The sequence below is a fragment of the Oncorhynchus nerka genome, linkage group LG26 (genome assembly GCF_034236695.1).
Source record: "Oncorhynchus nerka isolate Pitt River linkage group LG26, Oner_Uvic_2.0, whole genome shotgun sequence".
Taxonomy (NCBI): domain Eukaryota; kingdom Metazoa; phylum Chordata; class Actinopteri; order Salmoniformes; family Salmonidae; genus Oncorhynchus; species Oncorhynchus nerka.
In genome coordinates, this window is record NC_088421.1 from 43182140 (window position 1) to 43207821 (window position 25682).

At 48.9% G+C, this 25682-nt stretch overlaps 1 protein-coding gene across 1 annotated transcript in view; it reads right to left on the bottom strand.

Annotated features, from left to right (window-relative positions):
* LOC115115325 (protein tweety homolog 2-like) overlaps positions 1–25682 on the bottom strand; it is a 166369-nt gene that overhangs the window by 22357 nt on the left and 118330 nt on the right. The window contains exons 4-6 of the mRNA XM_065010767.1: positions 22315–22535; positions 16816–16911; positions 13922–13994 (exon numbers count right to left, since the gene is read on the bottom strand). Coding sequence (XP_064866839.1) covers positions 13922–13994; positions 16816–16911; positions 22315–22535 — 390 coding nt within the window. The remainder of the gene's footprint in view (positions 1–13921; positions 13995–16815; positions 16912–22314; positions 22536–25682) is intronic.

The window sequence follows — 25682 nt, forward strand, 5'->3', positions numbered from 1 at the left end:
TCTGGTTTGAGGAGGAGGAGGAGGAGGAACAATGATCTGGTTTGAGGAGGAGGAGGAGGAACAATGATCTGGTTTGAGGAGGAGGAGGAGGAACAATGATCTGGTTTGAGGAGGAGGAGGAGGAGGAACAATGATCTGGTTTGAGGAGGAGGAGGAGGAACAATGATCTGGTTTGAGGAGGAGGAGGAGGAACAATGATCTGGTTTGAGGAGGAGGAGGAGGAACAATGATCTGGTTTGAGGAGGAGGAGGAGAACAATGATCTGGTTTGAGGAGGGAGGAGGAGGAACAATGATCTGGTTTGAGGAGGAGGAGGAGGAACAATGATCTGGTTTGAGGAGGAGGAGGAGAAACAATGATCTGGTTTGAGGAGGAGGAGGAGGAACAATGATATGGTTTGAGGAGGAGGAGGAGAAACAATGATCTGGTTTGAGGAGGAGGAACAATGATCTGGTTTGAGGAGGTGGAGGAGGAACAATGATCTGGTTTGAGGAGGAGGAGGAGGAGGAGGAACAATGATCTGGTTTGAGGAGGAGGAGGAGAAACAATGATCTGGTTTGAGGAGGAGGAGGAGGAGGAGGAGGAGGAGGAGGAACAATGATCTGGTCTGAGGAGGAGGAGGAGGAACAATGATCTGGTTTGAGGAGGAGAGGGAACAATGATCTGGTTTGAGGAGGTGGAGGAGGAGGAACAAGGTTGAGGAGGAACAATGATCTGGGAGGAGGAGGAGGAACAATGATCTGGTTGAGGAGGAGGAGGAACAATGATCTGGTTTGAGGAGGTGGAGGAGGAACAATGATCTGGGTTGAGGAGGAGGAGAGGGAACAATGATCTGGTTTGAGGAGGTGGAGGAGGAACAATGATCTGGGTTGAGGAGGAGGAGAGGGAACAATGATCTGGTTTGAGGAGGTGGAGGAGGAACAATGATCTGGGTTGAGGAGGAGGAGGAGGAGGAGGAACAATGATCTGGGTTGAGGAGGAGGAGGAGGAACAATGATCTGGGTTGAGGAGGAGGAGGAGGAACAATGATCTGGTTTGAGGAGGAGGAGGAGGAACAGTGATCTTGTGGATAAACTGGTCAGTGATGTCAACATGGCATGCATTACTGTAATTCTGACTGTTGTGATACTGTTGCAGGGTATTTTCTAGTCAAATAAATGTAGACTCATGATTTCCTCATGTCACTCAATCCCTCCCTCCCTCCCTCCCCCCCATCCTGGTCAGAAGCACAGCTGCCCAGCCTCTGGATAATCCTAGTCCCATCATGCTGGCTCCTCTCTGGGATGGAGGGAGGGGGAGAGGGATCCTGAATGGCCCTGTTATTAACAAAGTCTGGCCCATTAACCCCACTAAGACTAGGAGACACACATACACTACATGGCCAGAAGGAGGAGGAGGAGGAACAATGATCTGGTTTGAGGAGGAGGAACAATGATCTGTTTCGAGGAGGAGGAGGAACAATGATCTATTTTGAGGAGGAGGAGGAACAATGATCTGGGTTGAGGAGGAGGAGGAGGAACAATGATCTGGTTTGAGGAGGAGGAGGAGGAAGAGGAGGAGGAACAATGATCTGGTTTGAGGAGGAGGAGGAGGAACAATGATCTGGTTTGAGGAGGAGGAGGAGGAACAATGATCTGGTTTGAGGAGGAGGAGGAGGAACAATGATCTGGTTTGAGGAGGAGGAGGAGAAACAATGATCTGGTTTTGAGGAGGAGGAGAACAATGATCTGGTTTGAGGAGGAGGAACAATGATCTGGTTTGAGGAGGAGGAGGAGGAACAATGATCTGATCTGGTTTGAGGAGGAGGAGGAGGAACAATGATAACAATGATCTGGTTTGAGGAGGAGGAGGAGGAGGTGGAGGAGGAACAATGATCTGGTTTGAGGAGGAGGAGGAGGAGGAGGAACAATGATCTGGTTTGAGGAGGAGGAGGAGAAACAATGATCTGGTTTGAGGAGGAGGAGGAGGAGGAGGAGGAGGAACAATGATCTGGTCTGAGGAGGAGGAGGAGGAGGAGGAACAATGATCTGGTTTGAGGAGGAGAGGGAACAATGATCTGGTTTGAGGAGGTGGAGGAGGAGGAACAATGATCTGGGTTGAGGAGGAGGAGGAGGAACAGTGATCTGGTTCGAGGAGGAGGAGGAACAATGATCTGGTTTGAGGAGGAGGAGAACAATGATCTGGTTTGAGGAGGAGGAGGAGGAACAATGATCTGAGGAGGAGGAGGAGGGGTTTGAGGAGGAGGAGGAGGAGGAACAATGATCTGGTTTGAGGAGGAGGAGAGGAGGAACAATGATCTGAAACAATGTTTGAGGAGGAGGAGGAGGAGGAGGAACAATGATCTGGTTGAGGAGGAGGAGGAGGAGGAGGAACAATGATCTGGGTTGAGGAGGAGGAGGAACAATGATCTGGTTTGAGGAGGAGGAGGAGGAACAATGATCTGGTTTGAGGAGGAGGAGGAGGGAGGAGGAGGAGGAACAATGATCTGGTTTGAGGAGGAACAATGATCTGTTGGAGGGAGGAGAACAATGATCTGGTTTGAGGAGGAGGAGGGATCTGGAACAATGATCTGGGTCCCATTTGAGGAGGAACTGAATGGAGGAGGGAACAATGATCTGATCTGGTTTGAGGAGGAGGAACAATGATCTGGTTTGAGGAGAGGAGAACAATGATCTATTTTGAGGAGGAGAGGAACAATGATCTGGTTTGAGGAGGAGGAGGAGAACAATGATCTGGTTTGAGGAGGAGGAGGAGGAACAATGATCTGGTTTGAGGAGGAGGAGGAGGAACAATGAGGAGGAGGAGGAGAGGAACAATGATCTGGTTTGAGGAGGAGGAGGAGAAACAATGATCTGGTTTGAGGAGGAGGAGGAGGAGGAACAATGATCTGGTTTGATCTGGTTTGAGGGAGGAGGGAGGAAGAAACAATGAGTTTGAGGAGGAGGAGGAGGAACAATGATCTGAGTTGAGGAGGAGGAGAAACAATGAGTTTGAGGAGGAGGAACAATGATCTGGTTTGAGGAGGAGGAGGAACAATGATCTGGTTTGAGGAGGAGGAGGAGAGGAGGAACAATGATCTGGTTTGAGGAGGAGGAGAAACAATGATCTGGTTTGAGGAGGAGGAGGAGGAGGAGGAGGAACAATGATCTGGTTTGAGGAGGAGGAGGAGGAGGAGGAACAATGATCTGGTTTGAGGAGGAGAGGGAACAATGATCTGGTTTGAGGAGGAGGAGGAGGAGGAACAATGATCTGGGTTGAGGAGGAGGAGGAGGAACAATGATCTGGTTTGAGGAGGAGGAGGAACAATGATCTGGGTTGAGGAGGAGGAGAGGAACAATGATCTGGTTTGAGGAGGTGGAGGAGGAACAATGATCTGGGTTGAGGAGGAGGAGAGGAACAATGATCTGGTTTGAGGAGGTGGAGGAGGAACAATGATCTGGGTTGAGGAGGAGGAGGAGGAGGAACAATGATCTGGGTTGAGGAGGAGGAGGAGGAGGAACAATGATCTGAGGAGGAGGAGGAGGAACAATTTGAGGAGGAGGAGGAGGAACAGTGATCTTGTGGATAAACTGGTCAGTGATGTCAACATGGCATGCATTACTGTAATTCTGACTGTTGTGATACTGTTGCAGGGTATTTTCTAGTCAAATAAATGTAGACTCATGATTTCCTCATGTCACTCAATCCCTCCCTCCCTCCCTCCCTCCCCCCATCCTGCCTGCGTCAGAAGCACAGCTGCCCAGCCTCTGGATAATCCTAGTCCCATCATGCTGGCTCCTCTCTGGGATGGAGGGAGGGGGAGAGGGATCCTGAATGGCCCTGTTATTAACAAAGTCTGGCCCATTAACCCCACTAAGACTAGACATACTGTAGACACACATACACTACATGGCCAGAAGGAGGAGGAGGAGGAACAATGATCTGGTTTGAGGAGGAGGAACAATGATCTGTTTCGAGGAGGAGGAGGAACAATGATCTATTTTGAGGAGGAGGAGGAACAATGATCTGGGTTGAGGAGGAGGAGGAGGAACAATGATCTGGTTTGAGGAGGAGGAGGAGGAGGAGGAACAATGATCTGTTTCGAGGAGGAGGAGGAACAATTATCTATTTTGAGGAGGAGGAGGAACAATGATCTGGGTTGAGGAGGAGGAGGAGGAACAATGATCTGGTCTGAGGAGGAGGAGGAGGTACAATGATCTGGTTTGAGGAGGAGGAGGAGGAGGAGGAGGAGGAGGAACAATGATCTGGTCTGAGGAGGAGGAGGAGGAGGAGGCACAATGATCTGGTTTGAGGAGGAGGAGGAGGAACAATGATCTGGTTTGAGGAGGAGGAGGAGGAACAATGATCTGGTTTGAGGAGGAGGAGGAGGAACAATGATCTGTTTCGAGGAGGAGGAGGAACAATGATCTGGGTTGAGGAGGAGGAGGAGGAACAATGATCTGGGTTGAGGAGGAGGAGGAGGAACAATGATCTGGTTTGAGGAGGAGGAGGAGGAACAATGATCTGGTTTGAGGAGGAGGAGGAGAAACAATGATCTGGTTTGAGGAGGAGGAGGAGAAACAATGAACAACAATGATCTGTTTGAGGAGGAGGAGGAGGAACAATGATCTGGTTTTGAGGAGGAACAATGATCTGGTTTGAGGAGGAGGAGGAGAAACAATGATCTGGTTTGAGGAGGAGGAGGAGGAGAGGAGGAGGAGGAACAATGACAATGAGGAGGAGGAGGAGGAGGAGGAACAATGATCTGTTTGAGGAGGAGGAGGGAACAATGATCTGGTTTGAGGAGGGGGAGGAGGAGGAGGAGGAGGAGGAGGAACAATGATCTGGTCTGAGGAGGAGGAGGAGGAGGAGGAACAATGATCTGGTTTGAGGAGGAGAGGGAACAATGATCTGGTTTGAGGAGGTGGAGGAGGAGGAACAATGATCTGGTTTGAGGAGGAGGAGGAGGAACAGTGATCTGGTTTGAGGAGGAGGAGGAGGAACAATGATCTGGGTTGAGGAGGAGGAGGAGGGAACAATGATCTGGTTTGAGGAGGTGGAGGAACAAGGAGGAGGAGGGAACAATGATCTGGTTTGAGGAGGAGGAGGAGGAACAATGATCTGGTTTGAGGAGGAGGAGGAGGAACAACAAGGAGGAGGAACAATGATCTGGTTGAGGAGGAGGAGGAGGAGGAACAATGATCTGGTTTGAGGAGGAGGAGGAGGAGGAGGAACAATGATCTGGTTTGAGGAGGAGGAGGAACAATGATCTGGTTTGAGGAGGAGGAGGAGGAACAATGATCTGGTTTAGGAGGAGGAACAATGATCTGGTTTGAGGAGGAACAATGATCTGGTTTGAGGAGGAGGGTTTGAGGAACAAGGATCTGGTTTGAGGAGGAGGAGGAACAATCTGGTTTGATCTGGTTTGAGGAGGAGGAGGAGGAGGAACAATGATCTGGTTTTGATCTGGAGGAGGAGGAGGAGGAGGAACAATGATCTGGTTTGAGGAGGAGGAGGAGGAGGAACAATGATCTGGTTTGAGGAGGAGGGGAGGAGGAGGAACAATGATCTGTTTGAGGAGGAGGAGGAGGAACAATGAGTTTGAGGAGGAGGAGGAACAATGATCTGGTTTGAGGAGGAGGAGGAGGAACAGGAGGAGGAACAATGATCTGGTTTGAGGAGGTGGAGGAGGAACAATGATCTGGGTTGAGGAGGAGGAGGAGGAGGAACAATGATCTGGGTTGAGGAGGAGGAGGAGGAGGAACAATGATCTGGGTTGAGGAGGAGGAGGAGGAACAATGATCTGGTTTGAGGAGGAGGAGGAGGAGGAACAGTGATCTTGTGGATAAACTGGTCAGTGATGTCAACATGGCATGCATTACTGTAATTCTGACTGTTGTGATACTGTTGCAGGGTATTTTCTAGTCAAATAAATGTAGACTCATGATTTCCTCATGTCACTCAATCCCTCCCTCCCTCCCTCCCTCCCCCCATCCTGCCTGCGTCAGAAGCACAGCTGCCCAGCCTCTGGATAATCCTAGTCCCATCATGCTGGCTCCTCTCTGGGATGGAGGAGGGAGGGGAGAGGGATCCTGAATGGCCCTGTTATTAACAAAGTCTGGCCCATTAACCCCACTAAGACTAGATACTGTAGACACACATACACTACATGGCCAGAAGGAGGAGGAGGAGGAAATGATCAATGATCTGTTTGAGGAGGAGGAACAATGATCTGGGTTTGAGGGAGGAGGATCTGGAACAATGATCTATTTTGAGGAGGAGGAGGAGGAACAATGATCTGGTTGAGGAGGAGGAGGAGGAACAATGATCTGGTTTGAGGAGGAGGAGGAGGAACAATGATCTGGTTTGAGGAGGAGGAGGAGGAACAATGATCTGGTTTGAGGAGGAGGAGGAGGAACAATGATCTGGTTTGAGGAGGAGGAGGAGGAGGAGGAGGAACAATGATCTATTTTGAGGAGGAGGAGGAGGAACAATGATCTGGTTTGAGGAGGAGGAGGAGGAGGAGGAGGAGGAACAATGATCTGGTTTGAGGAGGAGGAGGAGGAGGAACAATGATCTGGTTTGAGGAGGAGGAGGAGGAACAATGATCTGGTTGAGGAGGAGGAGGAGGAGAACAATGATCTGGTTTGAGGAGGAGGAGGAGGAACAATGATCTGGTTTGAGGAGGAGGAGGAGGAAACAATGATCTGGTTTGAGGAGGAGGAGGAGGAACAATGATCTGGTTTGAGGAGGAGGAGGAGGAACAATGATCTGGTTTGAGGAGGAGAAACAATGATCTGGTTTGAGGAGGAGGAGGAGGAACAATGATCTGGTTTGAGGAGGAGGAGGAGAAACAATGATCTGGGAGGAGGAGGAACAATGATCTGAACCCATCTGTTTGAGGAGGGAGGAGGAGGAAACAATGATCTGGGAGGAGGAGGAGGAGGAGGAACAATGATCTGGTTTGAGGAGGAGGAGGAGGAAGGTCTGGTTTGGAGGAGGAGGAACAATGATCTGGTTTGAGGAGGAGGAGGAGGAGGAGGAACAATGATCTGGTTTGAACAATGATCTGGGAGGAGGAGGAGGAACAATGATCTGGTTTGAGAGGAGGAGGAGGAGGAACAATGATCTGGTTTGAGGAGGAGGAGGAGGAACAATGAGGAACAATGATCTGGTTGAGGGTGGAGGAGGAACAATGATCTGGGTTGAGGAGGAGGAGGAGAGGAGGAACAAGGAGGAGGAGGAGGAACAATGATCTGGTTGAGGAGGAGGAGGAGGAACAATGATCTGGTTGAGGAGGAGGAGGAGGAACAAGGAGGAGGAACAATGATCTGGTTTGAGGAGGAGGAGGAACAATGATCTGGTTTGGAGGAGGAGGAGGAACAATGATCTGGTTTGAGGAGGAGGAGGAGGAACAATGATCTGGTTTGAGGAGGAGGAGGAGTTTGAGGAGGAGGAGGAGGATGATCTGAAGGAGGAGGAGGAGGAACAATGATCTGGTTTGAGGAGGAGGAGGAGGAACAATGATCTGTTTTGGGAAACAATGATCTGGTTGAGGAGGAGGAGGAGAACAATGATCTGGTTTGGAGGAGGAGGAGGAGGAGGAGGAACAATGATCTGGTTTGAGGAGGAGGAGGAGGAAACAATGATGGTTTGGAGGAGGAGGAGGAGGAGGAACAATGATCTGGTTGAGGTGGAGGAGGGAGGAGGAGGAGAACAATGATCTGGTTTGAGGAGGAGGAGAGGGAACAATGATCTGGTTTGAGGAGGTGGAGGAGGAGGAGTTTGAGGAGGAGGAACAATGATCTGGTTTGAGGAGGAGGAGGACAAGAGGGAACAATGATCTGGTTTGAGGAGGTGGAGGAGGAGGAACAATGATCTGATTTGAGGAGGAGGAGGAACAATGATCTGGGTTGAGGAGGAGGAGGAGGAGGAGGAGGTGGAGGAGGAACAATGATCTGGGTTGAGGAGGAGGAGGAGGAAGGAGAGGTGGAGGAACAATGATCTGGTTGAGGAGGAGGAGGAGGAGGAGGAGGAACAATGAATGAGGAGGAGGAGGAGGAACAATGATCTTTTGAGGAGGAGGAGGAGGAACAATGATCTGGTTTGAGGAGGAGAGGAGGAACAATGATCTGGTTTGAGGAGGAGGAGGAGGAGGAACAATGATCTGGTTTGAGGAGGAGGAGGAGGAACAATGATCTGGTTTGAGGAGGAGGAGGAGGAACAATGATCTGGTTTGAGGAGGAGGAGAACAATGATCTGGTTTGAGGAGAACAATGATCTGGTTTGAGGAGGAGGAGGAGGAACAATGATCTGGTTTGAGGAGGAGGAGGAGGAACAATGATCTGGTTTGAGGAGGAGGAGGAGAAACAATGATCTGGTTTGAGGAGGAGGAGGAGGAACAATGATCTGGTTTGAGGAGGAGGAGGAACAATGATCTGGTTTGAGGAGGAGGAGGAGGAGGAGGAGGAGGAGGAGGAACAATGATCTGGTCTGAGGAGGAGGAGGAGGAGGAGGAACAATGATCTGGTTTGAGGAGGAGGAACAATGATCTGGTTTGAGGAGGAGGAGGAACAATGATCTGGTTTGGAGGAGGAGGAGGAGGAGGAGGAACAATGATCTGGTCTGAGGAGGAGGAGGAGGAGGAGGAGGAACAATGATCTGGTTTGAGGAGGAGAGGGAACAATGATCTGGTTTGAGGAGGTGGAGGAGGAGGAACAATGATCTGGGTTGAGGAGGAGGAGGAGGAACAGTGATCTGGTTCGAGGAGGAGGAGGAACAATGATCTGGGTTGAGGAGGAGAAGAGGGAACAATGATCTGGTTTGAGGAGGTGGAGGAGGAACAATGATCTGGGTTGAGGAGGAGGAGAGGGAACAATGATCTGGTTTGAGGAGGTGGAGGAGGAACAATGATCTGGGTTGAGGAGGAGGAGGAGGAGGAACAATGATCTGGGTTGAGGAGGAGGAGGAGGAACAATGATCTGGGTTGAGGAGGAGGAGGAGGAACAATGATCTGGTTTGAGGAGGAGGAGGAGGAACAGTGATCTTGTGGATAAACTGGTCAGTGATGTCAACATGGCATGCATTACTGTAATTCTGACTGTTGTGATACTGTTGCAGGGTATTTTCTAGTCAAATAAATGTAGACTCATGATTTCCTCATGTCACTCAATCCCTCCCTCCCTCCCTCCCCCCATCCTGCCTGCGTCAGAAGCACAGCTGCCCAGCCTCTGGATAATCCTAGTCCCATCATGCTGGCTCCTCTCTGGGATGGAGGGAGGGGGAGAGGGATCCTGAATGGCCCTGTTATTAACAAAGTCTGGCCCATTAACCCCACTAAGACTAGACATACTGTAGACACTACATGGCCAGAAGGAGGAGGAGGAGGAACAATGATCTGGTTTGAGGAGGAGGAACAATGATCTGTTTCGAGGAGGAGGAGGAACAATGATCTATTTTGAGGAGGAGGAGGAACAATGATCTGGGTTGAGGAGGAGGAGGAGGAACAATGATCTGGTTTGAGGAGGAGGAGGAGGAGGAGGAGGAGGAACAATGATCTGTTTCGAGGAGGAGGAGGAACAATTATCTATTTTGAGGAGGAGGAGGAACAATGATCTGGGTTGAGGAGGAGGAGGAGGAACAATGATCTGGTCTGAGGAGGAGGAGGAACAATGATCTGGTTTGAGGAGGAGGAGGAGGAGGAGGAGGAGGAACAATGATCTGGTCTGAGGAGGAGGAGGAGGAGGAGGCACAATGATCTGGTTTGAGGAGGAGGAGGAGGAACAATGATCTGGTTTGAGGAGGAGGAGGAGGAGGAACAATGATCTGGTTTGAGGAGGAGGAGGAGGAACAATGATGAAACAATGATCTGGTTTGAGGAGGAGGAGGAACAATGATGGTTTTGGGTTTGAGGAGGAGGAGGAGGAACAATGATCTGGTTTGAGGAGGAGGAGGAGGAACAATGATCTGGTTTGAGGAGGAGGAGGAGGAACAATGATCTGGTTTGAGGAGGAGGAGGAGGAACAATGATCTGGTTTGAGGAGGAGGAGGAACAATGATCTGGTTTGAGGAGGAGGAACAATGATCTGGTTTTGAGGAGGAGGAGGAGGAACAATGATCTGGTTTGGAGGAGGAGGAGGAGAACAATGATCTGGTTTGAGGAGGAGGAGGAGGAGGAGAACAATGATCTGGTTTGAGGAGGAGGAGGAGGAGGAACAATGATCTGGTTTGAGGAGGAGGAGGAGGAACAATGATCTGGTTTGAGGATGATCTGGTTTGAGGAGGAGGAGGAGGAGGAGGAACAATGATCTGGTTTGAGGAGGAGGAGGAGGAGGAACAATGATCTGGTTTTGAGGAGGAGGAGGGAACAATGATCTGGTTTGGAGGAGGAACAATTGAGGAGGAGGAGGAGGAACAATGATCTGGTTTGAGGAGGAGGAGGAGGAACAATGATCTGGTTTGAGGAGGAGGAGGAGGAGGAGGAGAACAATGATCTGGTTTGAGGAGGAGGAGGAGGAGGAACAATGATCTGGTTTGAGGAGGAGGAGGAGGAACAATGATCTGGGTTGAGGATGAGGTTTGGAGGAAGAACAATGATCTGGTTTGAGGAGGAGGAGGAGGAACAATGATCTGGGTTGAGGAGGAGGAGGAACAATGATCTGGTTTGAGGAGGAGGAGGAGGAACAATGATCTGGGTTGAGGAGGAGGAGGAGGAACAATGATCTGGGTTGAGGAGGAGGAGGAGGAACAATGATCTGGGTTGAGGAGGAGGAGGAGGAACAATGATCTGGTTTGAGGAGGAGGAGGAGGAACAGTGATCTTGTGGATAAACTGGTCAGTGATGTCAACATGGCATGCATTACTGTAATTCTGACTGTTGTGATACTGTTGCAGGGTATTTTCTAGTCAAATAAATGTAGACTCATGATTTCCTCATGTCACTCAATCCCTCCCTCCCTCCCTCCCCCCATCCTGCCTGCGTCAGAAGCACAGCTGCCCAGCCTCTGGATAATCCTAGTCCCATCATGCTGGCTCCTCTCTGGGATGGAGGGAGGGGGAGAGGGATCCTGAATGGCCCTGTTATTAACAAAGTCTGGCCCATTAACCCCACTAAGACTAGACATACTGTAGACACACATACACTACATGGCCAGAAGGAGGAGGAGGAGGAACAATGATCTGGTTTGAGGAGGAGGAACAATGATCTGTTTCGAGGAGGAGGAGGAACAATGATCTATTTTGAGGAGGAGGAGGAACAATGATCTGGGTTGAGGAGGAGGAGGAGGAACAATGATCTGGTTTGAGGAGGAGGAACAATGATCTGTTTCGAGGAGGAGGAGGAACAATTATCTATTTTGAGGAGGAGGAGGAACAATGATCTGGGTTGAGGAGGAGGAGGAGGAACAATGATCTGGTCTGAGGAGGAGGAGGAGGTACAATGATCTGGTTTGAGGAGGAGGAGGAGGAACAATGATCTGGTCTGAGGAGGAGGAGGAGGAGGAGGCACAATGATCTGGTTTGAGGAGGAGGAGGAGGAACAATGATCTGGTTTGAGGAGGAGGAGGAGGAGGAACAATGATCTGGTTTGAGGAGGAGGAGGAGGAACAATGATCTGTTTCGAGGAGGAGGAGGAACAATGATCTGGTTTGAGGAGGAGGAGGAACAATGATCTGGGTTGAGGAGGAGGAGGAGGAACAATGATCTGGTTTGAGGAGGAGGAGGAGGAACAATGATCTGGTTTGAGGAGGAGGAGGAGGAACAATGATCTGGTTTGAGGAGGAGGAGGAACAATGATCTGGTTTGAGGAGGAGGAGGAGGAACAATGATCTGGTTTGAGGAGGAGGAGGAACAATGATCTGGTTTGAGGAGGAGGAGGGAACTGATTTGAGGAGGAGGAGGAGGAACAATGATCTGGTCTGAGGAGGAGGAGGAGAAACAATGATCTGGTTTGAGGAGGAGGAGGAGGATCTGGTTTGAGGAGGAGGAGGAGGAGGAACAATGATCTGGTCTGAGGAGGAGGAGGAGGCACAATGATCTGGTTTGAGGAGGAGGAGGAGGAACAATGATCTGGTTTGAGGATGATCTGGTTTGAGGAGGAGGAGGAGGAGGAGGAAGAACAATGATCTGGTTTGAGGAGGAGGAGGAGGAGGAACAATGATCTGTTTCGAGGAGGAGGAGGAACAATGATCTGGGTTGAGGAGGAGGAGGAGGAACAATGATCTGGTCTGAGGAGGAGGAGGAGGAGGACAATGATCTGGTTTGAGGAGGAGGAGGAGGAGGAGGAGGAACAATGATCTGGTCTGAGGAGGAGGAGGAGGAGGAGGCAATGATCTGGTTTGAGGAGGAGGAGGAGGAACAATGATCTGGTTTGAGGATGATCTGGTTTGAGGAGGAGGAGGAGGAGGAAGAACAATGATCTGGTTTGAGGAGGAGGAGGAGGAACAATGATCTGGGTTGAGGAGGAGGAGGAACAATGATCTGGGTTGAGGAGGAGGAGGAGGCACAATGATCTGGGTTGAGGAGGAGGAGGAACAATGATCTGGTTTGAGGAGGAGGAGGAACAATGATCTGGGTTGAGGAGGAGGAGGAACAATGATCTGGGTTGAGGAGGAGGAGGAGGAGGAACAATGATCTGGTTTGAGGAGGAGGAGGAACAATGATCTGGGTTGAGGAGGAGGAGGAACAATGATCTGGGTTGAGGAGGAGGAGGAACAATGATCTGGGTTGAGGATGACGAGGAGGAACAATGATCTGGGTTGAGGAGGACGAGGAGGAACAATGATCTTGTGGATAAACTGGTCAGTGATGTCAACATGGCATGCATTACTGTAATTCTGACTGTTGTGATACTGTTGCAGGGTATGTTCTGGTCAAATAAATGTAGACTCATGATTTCCTCATGTCACTCAATCCCTCCCTCCCTCCCCCCTCCCCTCCCTCCCTCCTGCCTGCCTGCCTGCGTCAGAAGCACAGCTGCCCAGCCTCTGGATAATCCTAGTCCCATCATGCTGGCTCCTCTCTGGGATGGAGGGAAGGGGGAGAGGGATCCTGAATGGCCCTGTTATTAACAAAGTCTGCCCCATTAACCCCACTAAAACTAGACATACTGTAGACACACATACACTACAGGGCCAGTATGTGGACACCTGCTCCTCAACATCTCATTCCAAAATCATGGCCATTAAATATGGAGTTGGTCCCCTCTTTGCTGATATAACAGCTTCCACTCTTCTGGGAAGACTTTCCACTAGATATTGGAACATTGCTGTGGGGACTACACTTCAGCCACAAGAGCAATAGTGAGGTCGGGCACTGATGTTGGGTGATTAGGCCTGGCTCGCAGTCGGTGTTCCAATTCATCCCAAAGGTGTTCTATGGAGTTGAGGTCAGCCTCTGTGCAAGCCAGTCAAGTTCTTCCAGCTTGTGTGGCCTACCACTTTGTGGCTGAGCCGTTGTTGCTCCTAGACGTTTCCACTTCACATTAACAGCACTTATAGTTGACCAGGGCAGTGCTAGCAGGGCAGACATTTAATGAACTGCCTTGGAGGAAAGGTATCATCCTATGACGGTGTCACATTGAAAGTCACTGAGCTCTTCATTAAATCCATTCTACTGCCAATGTTTGTATATGGTGTATGTATGGATGTGTGCTCGACTTTATATACCTGTCAGCAATCGGTGTGGCTGAACTACCTGAATACACTCATTTGAAAGGGTGTCCACATACTTTTGTATAGATAGTGTATGTGTAGGACAGGTCATAGTTTGGTTGTTATCTGGCCAGATAATCAGATTATAACCAGTGAAAGACGTAAAAAAACTATAATTTTGCAATCAGAACACAACCTGACCATGACATCACAAAAGACATAAGAATGAGATCACTTGAATCAGTTTTTTAATTCGAGCTTGTTTGGCGATGACGGGACAGAACAGATACTCACCACGGCGGCAGCAGTGCCTGCTCCTAGTGATGCCCAGCTCAGGACCAGAGATATCACCCCAAACACCATGATCCTGAAACAGAGAGAAAGAGAGAGAGAGAGAGAGAGAGAGAGAGAGAGAGAGAGAGAGGGGTAGAGAGAGGTAGAGAGAGAGAAACGAGGAGAGGTAGAGAGAGACAGAGAGAGAGAGAGAGAGGGAGGGGTAGAGAGAGACAGAGAGAGAGAGAGAGAGAGACAGAGAGAGAGAGAGAGTGGTAGAGAGAGACAGAGAGAGAGAGAGAGATAGAGAAACAGGGAGAGGTAGAGAGAGAGCGAGACAGAAAGAGAGAAACAGGGAGAGGTAGAGAGAGAGAGAGAGACAGAAAGAGAGAAACAGGGAGAGGTAGAGAGAGTGAGAAAGAGAGAAACAGGGAGAGGTAGAGAGAGAGATACAGAAAGAGAAACAGGGAGAGGTAGAGAGAGAGAGAAAGAGAGAAACAGGGAGAGGTAGAGAGAGAGAAAGAGAGAAACAGGGAGAGGTAGAGAGAGACAGAAAGAGAGAAACAGGGAGAGGTAGAGAGACAGAAAGAGAGAAACAGGGAGAGGTAGAGAGAGAGAGAAAGAGAGAAACGGGGAGGGGTAGAGAGAGAGAGAAAGAGAAACATGGAGAGGTAGAGAGAGAGAGAGAAAGAGAGAAACAGGGAGAGGAGAGAGAAGAGAGAGAGAGAGAGAGAGAGAGAGAGAGAGAGAAAGAGAGAAACAGGGAGAGGTAGAGAGAGAGAAAGAGAGCAACAGGGAGAGGTAGAGAGAGAAGAGAGAGAAAGAGAGAAACAGGGAGAGGTAGAGAGAGAGAGAAAGAGAGAGAGAGAAAGAGAGAAACAGGGAGAGGTAGAGAGAGAGAAAGAGAGAAACAGGGAGAGGTAGAGAGGACAGCAGCAGAAAGATAAATAGAGTGAGTAAGAAAACAAAGGGCTCCCAGATGGTTGTTAAAAGGCTGGGGATGGTTTCAGCTCATATCTCTCCTCTGGTAGTCTTACAGCAGCAGCAGAGTGGCTGAAAGCTCTTGATAATGAGTTAAGGGTATAGTGGTACACATTCTGGAGAGCAGGCCGGTCGATAGACATTAGTGGACACCATCAGAGAGAAGACAAGAAGTCTTCAGCAGAACTGTTCAACATCACTGATACAGTCAGACACAGACATAATAAAGGGGAATGAGATATGAGGATAATTACCGGGATGTTGTTGACTTGTTTAAACTTCGCTGCTGGACACAGATATTGAATAGTGAGGTTGTTTTCTTGTCAAGTTTTGTGTCGAGTCTATATAACTGGGCTATTGTGTCCATTGTCCAGAGGGGGTAAGAAACCACCTCTACAGTAACTTACTGTATGTGGTTGGTAGTCACCTCAGCTCTACAGTAACTTACTGTATGTGGTTGGTAGTCATCTCAGAACTACAGTAACTTACTGTATGTGGTTGGTAGTCACCTCAGAACTACAGTAACTGTTACTGTATGTGGTTGGTAGTCACCTCAGCACTACAGTAACTTACTGTATGTGGTTGGTAGTCATCTCAGAACTACAGTAACTTACTGTATGTGGTTGGTAGTCACCTCAGCTCTACAGTAACCTACTGTATGTGGTTGGTAGTCACCTCAGAACTACAGTAACTGTTACTGTATGTGGTTGGTAGTCACGTCAGCTCTACAGTAACTTACTGTATGTGGTTGGTAGTCACTTCAGAACTACAGTAACTTACTGTATGTGGTTGGTAGTCATCTCAGAACTACAGTAACTGTTACTGTATGTGGTTGGTAGTCACCTCAGCTCTACAGTAACCTACTGTATGTGGTTGGTAGTCACCTCAGCTCTACAGTAACTTACTGTATGTGGTTGGTAGTCACCTCAGCTCTACAGTAACTTACTGTATGTGGTTGGTAGTCATCTCAGAACTACAGTAACTGTTACTGTATGTGGTTGGTAGTCACCTCAGCTCTACAGTAACCTACTGTATGTGGTTGGTAGTCACCTCAGCTCTACAGTAACTTACTGTATGTGGTTGGTAGTCACCTCAGCTCTACAGTAACTTACTGTATGTGGTTGGTAGTCATCTCAGAACTACAGTAACTGTTACTGTATGTGGTTGGTAGTCACCTCAGCTCTACAGTAACCTACTGTATGTGGTTGGTAGTCACCTCAGCTCTACAGTAACTTACTGTATGTGGTTGGTAGTCACCTCAGCTCTACAGTAACTTACTGTATGTGTTTGGTAGTCATCTCAGAACTACAGGAACTGTTACTGTATGTGGTTGGTAGTCACCTCAGCTCTACAGTAACTTACTGTATGAGGTTGGTAGTCACCTCACCTCTACAGTAACTTACTGTATGTGGTTGGTAGTCACCTCAGCTCTACAGTAACTTACTGTATGTGGTTGGTAGTCACTTCAGAACTACAGTAACTTACTGTATGTGGTTGGTAGTCATCTCAGAACTACAGTAATTTACTGTATGTGGTTGGTAGTCACCTCAGAACTACAGTAACTTACTGTATGTGGTTGGTAGTCATCTCAGAACTACAGTAACTTACTGTATGTGGTTGGTAGTCACCTCAGAACTACAGTAATTTACTGTATGTGGTTGGTAGTCATCTCAGAACTACAGTAACTTACTGTACGTGGTTGGTAGTCGTCTCAGAACTACAGTAACTTACTGTATGTGGTTGGTAGACATCTCAGAACTACAGTAACTTACTGTATGTGGTTGGTAGTCACCTCAGAACTACAGTAACTTACTGTACGTGGTTGGTAGTCGTCTCAGGGGAGATGGGTGATGAGATAATATGTGTTAATGTGTTTGTGTTAAAACATTTATCCTGTCCATATCTGCTGATCAGAGTGGGTACCAGTTACTTACATGGTGAGTAGCCACCGGGACTGCTTTGCCACCCCCAGACAGGCCACCAGGCATATAACCAGGTCTAGGATCAGCAGTAGCAGGTAGGTCAGCCACCTAGAGAACAGAGAGGGCACAGTGTTACAGGTCTGGGATCAGCAATAGCAGGTATGTCAGCCACCTAGAGAACAGAGAGGGCACAGTGTTACAGGTCTAGGATCAGCAGTAGCAGGTATGTCAGCCACCTAGAGAACAGAGAGGGCACAGTGTTACAGGTCTAGGATCAGCAGTAGCAGGTATGTCAGCCACCTAGAGAACAGAGAGGGCACAGTGTTACAGGTCTAGGATCAGCAGTAGCAGATAGGTCAGCCACCTAGAGAACAGAGAGGGCACAGTGTTACAGGTCTGGGATCAGCAATAGCAGGTAGAAGGGAGGGGGTACGAGCACCAAAACAAAGGCGCTGCAGATATGACCCAGGTACAGAGATGAAACTAGAGGTGAGGTTTCTGTCTGAAAGCTTGGATCAGGTGCCTCAGAGGGAGAGAATGCCTCTATTCCTTTGAAACTTGTGTGAGTGTAATGTTTACTGTTCGATTCTTTATTTCACCTCTGTGTGAATTGAAATTGAAAGGTTGTTTGAGTTTGAGTGAGTGAATAAATGAATGAGTAAGCAGAGTGTGTCTCTGTGTGTGTCTGTCGGTCTGTCATCAGTGTGTGTGTGTGTGTAGGTAATTTCCAGTATGTTAAGTTAATAATTGAACAGGACAAATCCATGGACATAGATAATACTCTTTCTGTCTCTGTCTCTCTCTCTACCCCCCCCCCTCTCTCTGTCTCTCTCTCTATCCCCCTCGCTCTGTCTCTCTCTCTATCCCCCCTCTCTCTGTCTCTCTCTATCCCCCTCTCTCTGTCTCTCTCTCTATCCCCCCCCCTCTCTCTCTATCCCCCTCTCTGTCTCTCTCTCTATCCCCCCTCTCTCTGTCTCTCTCTCTATCCCCCTCTCTCTCCCTCTCTCTCTATCCCCCCCTCTCTCTATCCCCCTCTCTGTCTCTCTCTCTATCCCCCTCTCTCTGTCTCTCTCTCTCTATCCCCCTCTCTCAATCCCCCCCTCTCTCTATCCCCCCTCTCTATCTATCCCCCCTCTCTATCCCCCTCTCTCTCTATCCCCTCTCTCTATCTATCCCCCTCTCTCTCTATCCCCCTCTCTCTATCCCCCTCTCTCTCTCTCCCTCTCTCTACCCCCTCTCTCTATCCCCCCTCTCTCTACCCCCCTCTCTCTCTATCCCCCCCTCTCTCTATCCCCCCTCTCTCTCTATCCCCCCTCTGTCTCTCTCTCTCTCTCTACCCCCCTCTCTCTCTCTCCTCTCCCCCCCTCTCTATCCCCCCTCTCTCGCTCAAAATTACATTTAAGATCTTTATTGGCATGGGAAACATATGTTAACATTGCTAAAGCAAGTGAGGTAGATAATAAACAAAAGTGAAATAAACAATTAAATGAACAGTAAACATTACACTCACAGAAGTTCCAAAAGAATAAAGACATTTCAAATGTCATATTATGTCTATATACAGTACAGTGTTGTGTTGTAACGATGTACAAATAGTTCAAGTACAAAAGGGAAAATAAATAAGCATTAATATGTGTTGTAGCGATGTACAAAAGGGAAAATAAATAAATAAAATAAATAAGCATAAATATGGGTTGTATTTACAATGGTGTTTGTTCTTCACTGGTTGCTGCTGTGGTGGCACACTGTGATATTTCACCCAGTAGATATGGGAGTTTATCAAAATCGGGTTTGTTTTCAAATTCTTTGTGGATCTGTGTAATCTGAGGGAAATATGTGTCTCTAATATTGTCATACATTTGATCAGGAGGTTAGGAAGTGCAGCTCAGTTTCCACCTCACTTTGTCTGTCATAGCCTGTCTGTCTGTCTGAGAGCCTGTCTGTCTGTCAGCCTTTCTCAATCTCTATCTCTCACTGAGTCTGTCATAGTCTGCTTTCCTTAAGTTTGGGTCACTCACATTGGTCAGGTATTCTGCCACTCTGTATTATCTGTTTACTGGGGCCAAATAGCATTCTAGTTTGCTCTGTCTTTTCTGTTAATTCTTTCCAATCTGTCAAGTAATTGTCTGTCTGTCTGTCTGTCTGTCTGTCTGTCTGTCTGTCTGTCTGTCTGTCTGTCTGTCTGTCTCTCTCTCTGTCTGTCTGTCTGTCTGTCTGTCTCTCTCTCTCTCTCTCCCGTCTCTCCCCTGTCTCTGTCTGTCTGTCTCTCTGTCTGTCTCTCTCTCTCTCCGTCTGTCTCTCTCTCTCTCTCTCTCCGTCTGTCTCTCTCTCTCTGTCTGTCTCTCTCTCTCTCTCTCTCCGTCTGTCTCTCTCTCTCCGTCTCTCTCTCTCTGTCTCTCTCTCTCTCTCTCGTCTGTCTCTCTCTCTCTCTCTCTGTCTGTCTGTCTCTCTCTCTCTCTCTCTCCGTCTGTCTCTCTCTCCTCTCTCTCTCCGTCTGTCTCTCTCTCTCTCTGTCTGTCTGTCTCTCTCTCTTTCTTCTATGTAAATGTGTATTTGCAGTGTGTGTGTGTGTGTGTGTGTGTGTGTGTGTGTGTGTGTGTGTGTGTGTGTGTGGTGTCCACATAAAGCCACGTTTCCACTGCACTGGCCCCTGTGGAAAAATCATGAAGCTTCTAGCTTTCAATAAGAGGGATGTTGAGGTCAAAGTGCAAACCTACGGTCACCTCTAGCGCTATAGTGACATCATACTTGGCGAACTAGGGGAGAATCCATAGTGTGAGATCGTCTTGAAACGGCCATTTGGAATGGAATGTATTGGATTGAAATGGCTTGGAATGGAATGTATTGGATTGAAATGGCTTGGAATGGAATGTATTGGATTGAAATGGCTTGGAATGGAATGTATTGGATTGGAATGGCTTGGAATGGAATGTATTGGATTGAAATGGCTTGGAATGGAATGTATTGGATTGGAATGGCTTGGAATGGAATGTATTGGATTGAAATGGCTTGGAATGGAATGTATTGGATTGAAATGGCTTGGAATGGGCCCCAAACCACTTATCTGTTTGGTAACCCCACACCACGATAGCCTGCAGTAAATTGACCACACATATCTTTATAGAGAAGAGACTGGGTGGGTGAGGAGCGGCACTAAGCGATCGCTATGCTATTACATTTGTCTGGAGAAATGTCTGTATAAATGCAGACAAATGTGTTCTAATGAAAGGAAGCAAAGGAGAGAGTGAGAGAGAGAAAGAGAGAGAGGTAGGGGGTGGGAGTGGGAGTGAGAGAGAGAAAGAGGTAGGAGGTGGGGGTGGGAGTGAGAGTGAGAGAAAGAGAGAGAGGTAGGGGTGGGAGTGGGAGTGAGAGAAAGAGAGAGAGGTAGGGGGTGGGGGTGGGAGTGAGAGTGAGAGAAAGAGAGAGAGGTAGGGGTGGGAGTGGGAGTGAGAGAGAGAGAGAGAGAGGTAGGAGGTGGGGGTGGGAGTGAGAGTGAGAGAAAGAGAGAGAGGTAGGGGTGGGAGTGGGAGAGAGAAAGAGAGAGAGGTAGGGGGTGGGAGTGGGAGTGAGAGAGAGAAAGAGGTAGGGGTGGGAGTGAGAGAAAGAGAGAGAGGTAGGGGGTGGGAGTGGGAGTGAGAGAGAGAAAGAAACTGAGCTGCACTTCCTAACCTCCTGCCCAATGTATGACCATATTAGAGATACATATTTCCCTCAGATTACACAGATCCACAAAGAATTCGAAAACAAATCCAATTTTGAAAAACTCCCATATCTTTTGGGTGAAATTCCACAGTGTGCCATCACAGCAGCAAGATTTGTGACCTGTTGCCACGAGAAAAGGGCAACCAGTGAAGAACAAACACCATTGTAAATACAACCCATATTTATGCTTATTCATTTTATCTTGTGTCCTTTAACTATTTGTACATTGTATATATATATATATAATATGACATTTGTAATGTCTTTACTGTTTTGAAACTTCTGTATGTGTAATGTTTACTGTTAATTTTTGTTGTTTTTCACTTTATATATTCACTTTGTATGTTGTCTACCTCACTTGCTTTGGCAATGTTAACACATGTTTCCCATGCCAATAAAGCCCTTGAATTGAATTGAATTGAAAGAGAGAGAGGTAGGAGGTGGGGGTGGGAGTGAGAGAAAGAGAGAGAACAAGAATAAGAGATAAATAAAGAGTGCCTTCCATCCCCCTCTGCCATCAGTGAAACAACACCTCTTCATCAATACATACCGCATCCTCCACTGGCACAGTACCCCCTCTAGCAGTCACTTCATAACACACTGACTCACCAGCCTTGGAAAACCAATATATATAGGTGTCAGATTACACCAGTCAGTCAGGCCGGAGCAACAGGCCCAGTCTAGAGCCTTGACTACAGTGAGAGGAGACACATAGACTGGCTGGTAGTCACCATGAGGAGTTATAATAGACATAGGTCAGTGACAGCAGCACTTCACTGGTCTGTCTGTCTGTCTGTCTGTCTGTCTGTCTGTCTGTCTGTCTGTCTGTCTGTCTGTCTGTCTGCCTGCCTGCCTGCCTGCCTGTCTGACTGTCTGTCTGTCTGTCTGCCTGCCTGCCTGCCTGACTGTCTGTCTGTCTGTCTGTCTGCCTGCCTGCCTGCCTGCCTGCCTGCCTGTCTGTCTGCCTGCCTGCCTGCCTGTCTGTCTGCCTGCCTGTCTGTCTGTCTGTCTGTCTGTCTGTCTGTCTGTCTGTCTGTCTGTCTGTCTGTCTGCCTGCCTGCCTGCCTGCCTGCCTGCCTGCCTGTCTGTCTGTCTGTCTGCCTGCCTGCCTGCCTGCCTGTCTGTCTGTCTGTCTGTCTGTCTGTCTGTCTGCTGTCTGCCTGCCTGCCTGCCTGCCTGTCTGTCTCACTGTCTGTCTGTCTCACTGTCTGCATGTCCGCCAGCCTACCTGTCTCCCTGTCTATCTGCCTGTCTGCATGCCTGACTGACTGTCTGTCTGTCTCCTCTTCTCACCTGTAGTACTCTACGTGATCTGTCTGATCAGCGATGGCCGACAGGTCTGTCTGTCTGTCTGTCTGATCAGCGATGGCCGACAGGGTCTGTCTGTCTGTCTGTCTGTCTCTGCCTGATCAGCGATGGCCAACAGGTCTGTCTGTCTGTCTGTCTGTCTCTGTCTGTCTGATCAGCGATGGCCGACAGGTCTGTCTGTCTGTCTGCCTGATCAGCGATGGCCGACAGGTCTGTCTGTCTGTCTGATCAGCGATGGCCGACAGGTCTGTCTGTCTGTCTCTCTGTCTGATCAGCGATGGCCGACAGGTCTGTCTGTCTGTCTGTCTGTCTGTTTCCTCCTCTCACCTGTAGTATTCTACGTAATCTGTCTGATCAGCAATGGCCGACAGGTCTGTCTGTCTGTCTGTCTGTCTGTCTGTCTGTCTGTCTGTCTGTCTCCTCCTCTCACCTGTAGTATTCTACGTGATCTGTCTGATCAGCGATGGCCGACAGGTCTGTCTGTCTGTCTCCTCCTCTCACCTGTAGTATTCTACGTGATCTGTCTGATCAGCGATGGCCGACAGGTCCACCTTGGCCTTGCTGAGGTCCGGCATGGCGGTCAGCTGTCTGATGATGTTGTCAGCCATCTGACCCATGAACCTCAAGGCCTGGACATAGTCTCCCCGCGCAGCAAAGATCTCATCCAGACGATTCAGGTGCTGCTGCAGACCCACCTCCATACTGCCCAGAGAACTGGAGACCTGCAAGAGAGAGAGAGAGATGAGATAGAGAAGATGGAGGGCAGGAGAGAGAGAGATGAGATAGAGAAGATGGAGGGCGAGAGAGAGATGAGATAGAGAAGATGGAGGGCGAGAGAGAGAAAGATGAGATAGAGAAGATGGAGGGCGAGAGAGAGAGAGATGAGATAGAGAAGATGGAGGGCGAGAGAGAGAGATGAGAGAGAGAAGATGGGGGGCGAGAGAGAGAGAGATGAGATAGAGAAGATGGAGGGGGAGAGAGAGAGATGGGATAGAGAAGATGGAGGGCGAGAGAGAGAGATGAGATAGAGAAGATGGGGGGAGAGAGAGAGAGATGAGATAGAGAAGATGGAGGGGGAGAGAGAGAGAGATGAGATAGAGAAGATGGAGGGCGAGAGAGAGAGATGGGATAGAGAAGATGGAGGGCGAGAGAGAGAGATGGGATAGAGAAGATGGAGGGCAGGAGAGAGAGATGGGATAGAGAAGATGGAGGGCGAGAGAGAGAGATGAGATAGAGAAGATGGGGGGCGAGAGAGAGAGAGATGAGATAGAGAAGATGGAGGGCGAGAGAGATGAGATAGAGAAGATGGGGGGCGAGAGAGAGAGAGATGAGATAGAGAAGATGGAGGGCGAGAGAGAGAGATGAGAGAGAGAAGATGGGGGCGAGAGAGAGAGATGAGATAGAGAAGATGGGGGGATGGAGAGAGAGAGATGAGATAGAGAAGATGGAGGGCGAGAGAGAGAGATGAGATAGAGAAGATGGGGGGAGAGAGAGAGATGAGATAGAGAAGATGGGGAGGGAGAGAGAGAGAAGATGGGGGAGAGAGAGAAGATGAGATAGAGAAGATGGGGCGAGAGAGAGAGATGAGATAGAGAAGATGGAGGAGAGAGAGATGAGAGAAGATGGGGGAGAGAGATAGAGAAGAGATGAAGATGGGGGAGAGAGAGAGAGATGAGATAGAGAAGATGGGGAGGATGAGAGAGAGAGAGAGAGAGATGAGATAGAGAAGATGGAGAAGATGGAGGGAGAGAGAGAGATGAGATAGAGAAGATGGAGGGGGAGAGAGAGAGATGAGATAGAGAAGATGGGGGGAGAGAGAGAGAGATGAGATAGAGAAGATGGAGGGGAGAGAGAGAGATGAGATAGAGATAGAGAAGATGGGGGGAGAGAGAGAGAGATGAGATAGAGAAGATGGAGGGGAGAGAGAGAGATGAGATAGAGAAGATGGAGGGAGAGAGAGAGAGATGAGATAGAGAAGATGGGGAGAGAGAGATGAGATAGAGAAGATGGAGAGAGAGATGAGATAGAGAAGATGGAGGGGAGAGAGAGAGATGAGATAGAGAAGATGGAGGAGAGAGAGAGAGAGAGAGAAGATGGAGAGAGAGAGAGAGAGAGATGAGATAGAGAAGATGGGGGGGAGAGAGAGAGAGATGAGATAGAGAAGATGGAGGGGGGAGAGAGAGAGATGAGATAGAGAAGATGGGGGGAGAGAGAGAGAGATGAGATAGAGAAGAGAGGGAGAGAGAGAGATGAGATAGAGAAGATGGAGGGCAGAGAGAGAGAGATGAGATAGAGAAGATGGAGGGAGAGAGAGAGATGAGATAGAGAAGATGGAGGGCAGAGAGAGAGAGATGAGATAGAGAAGATGGAGGCTAGAGAGAGAGAGATGAAGATGGGGGCGAGAGAGAGAGAGAAGATAGAGAAGATGGAGGGAGAGAGAGAGAGAGATGAGATAGAGAAGATGAGAAGGGCGAGAGAGAGAGATGAGATAGAGAAGATGGAGGGAGAGAGAGAGATGAGATAGAGAAGATGGAGGGCGAGAGAGAGAGAGATGAGATAGAGAAGATGGGGAGAGAGAGAGAGATGAGATAGAGAAGATGGAGGGGAGAGAGAGAGATGAGATAGAGAAGATGGAGGGAGAGAGAGAGATGAGATAGAGAAGATGGGGGGGAGAGAGAGAGAGATGAGATAGAGAAGATGGGGGGGAGAGAGAGAGAGATGAGATAGAGAAGATGGGGGAGAGAGAGAGATGAGATAGAGAAGATGGGGGGAGAGAGAGAGAGATGAGATAGAGAAGATGGGGCGAGAGAGAGAGAGATGAGATGAGATGAGGGGGGAGAGAGAGAGAGAGATAGAGAAGATAGAGAGAGAGAGATGGATAGAGAAGATGGGGGGAGAGAGAGAGATGAGATAGAGAAGATGGAGGGAGGAGAGAGAGAGAGAGATGGAGGGGGAGAGAGAGAGATGGGATAGAGAAGATGGAGGGCGAGAGAAGAGAGAGAGATGGGATAGAGAAGATGGAGGGGAGAGATGAGATAGAGAAGAGGGATGAGATAGAGAAGATGGAGGGCAGGAGAGAGAGAGATAGAGAAGATGGGGGGAGAGAGAGAGAGATGAGATAGAGAGAGAGAGGAGAGAAGGAGAGAGAGAGAGATGAGATAGAGAAGATGGAGGGCAGAGAGAGAGAGATGAGATAGAGAAGATGGGGGGGAGAGAGAGAGAGAGAAGATGAGATAGAGAAGATGAGAGGAAGAGAGAGAGAGATGGGATAGAGAAGATGGAGGGCAGGAGAGAGAGAGATGAGATAGAGAAGAGAGGGCAGAGAGAGAGAGAGATGAGAGAAGATGGAGGGGAGAGAGAGAGATGGGATAGAGAAGATGGAGGGCAGGAGAGAGAGAGAGATGAGATAGAGAAGATAGAGAGAGAGAGATGAGATAGAGAAGATGGGGCGAGAGAGAGAGAGATGAGATAGAGAAGATGAGAGAGAGATGAGATAGAGAAGATGGAGGAGAGAGAGATGGGATAGAGAAGATGGAGGGCAGGAGAGAGAGAGATGAGATAGAGAAGATGGAGGGCGAGAGAGAGAGAGATGGGATAGAGAAGATGGAGGGCAGGAGAGAGAGAGATGAGATAGAGAAGATGGAGGGCAGGAGAGAGAGAGATGAGATAGAGAAGATGGAGGCGAGAGAGAGAGATGGGAGAAGATGGAGGGCGAGAGAGAGAGATGGGATAGAGAAGATGGAGGGCAGGAGAGAGATGAGAGAGAAGATGGAGGGCGAGAGAGATGAGAGATGGGATAGAGAAGATGGAGGGCAGGAGAGAGAGAGAGATGAGATAGAGAAGATGGAGGGCAGAGAGAGAGAGATAGA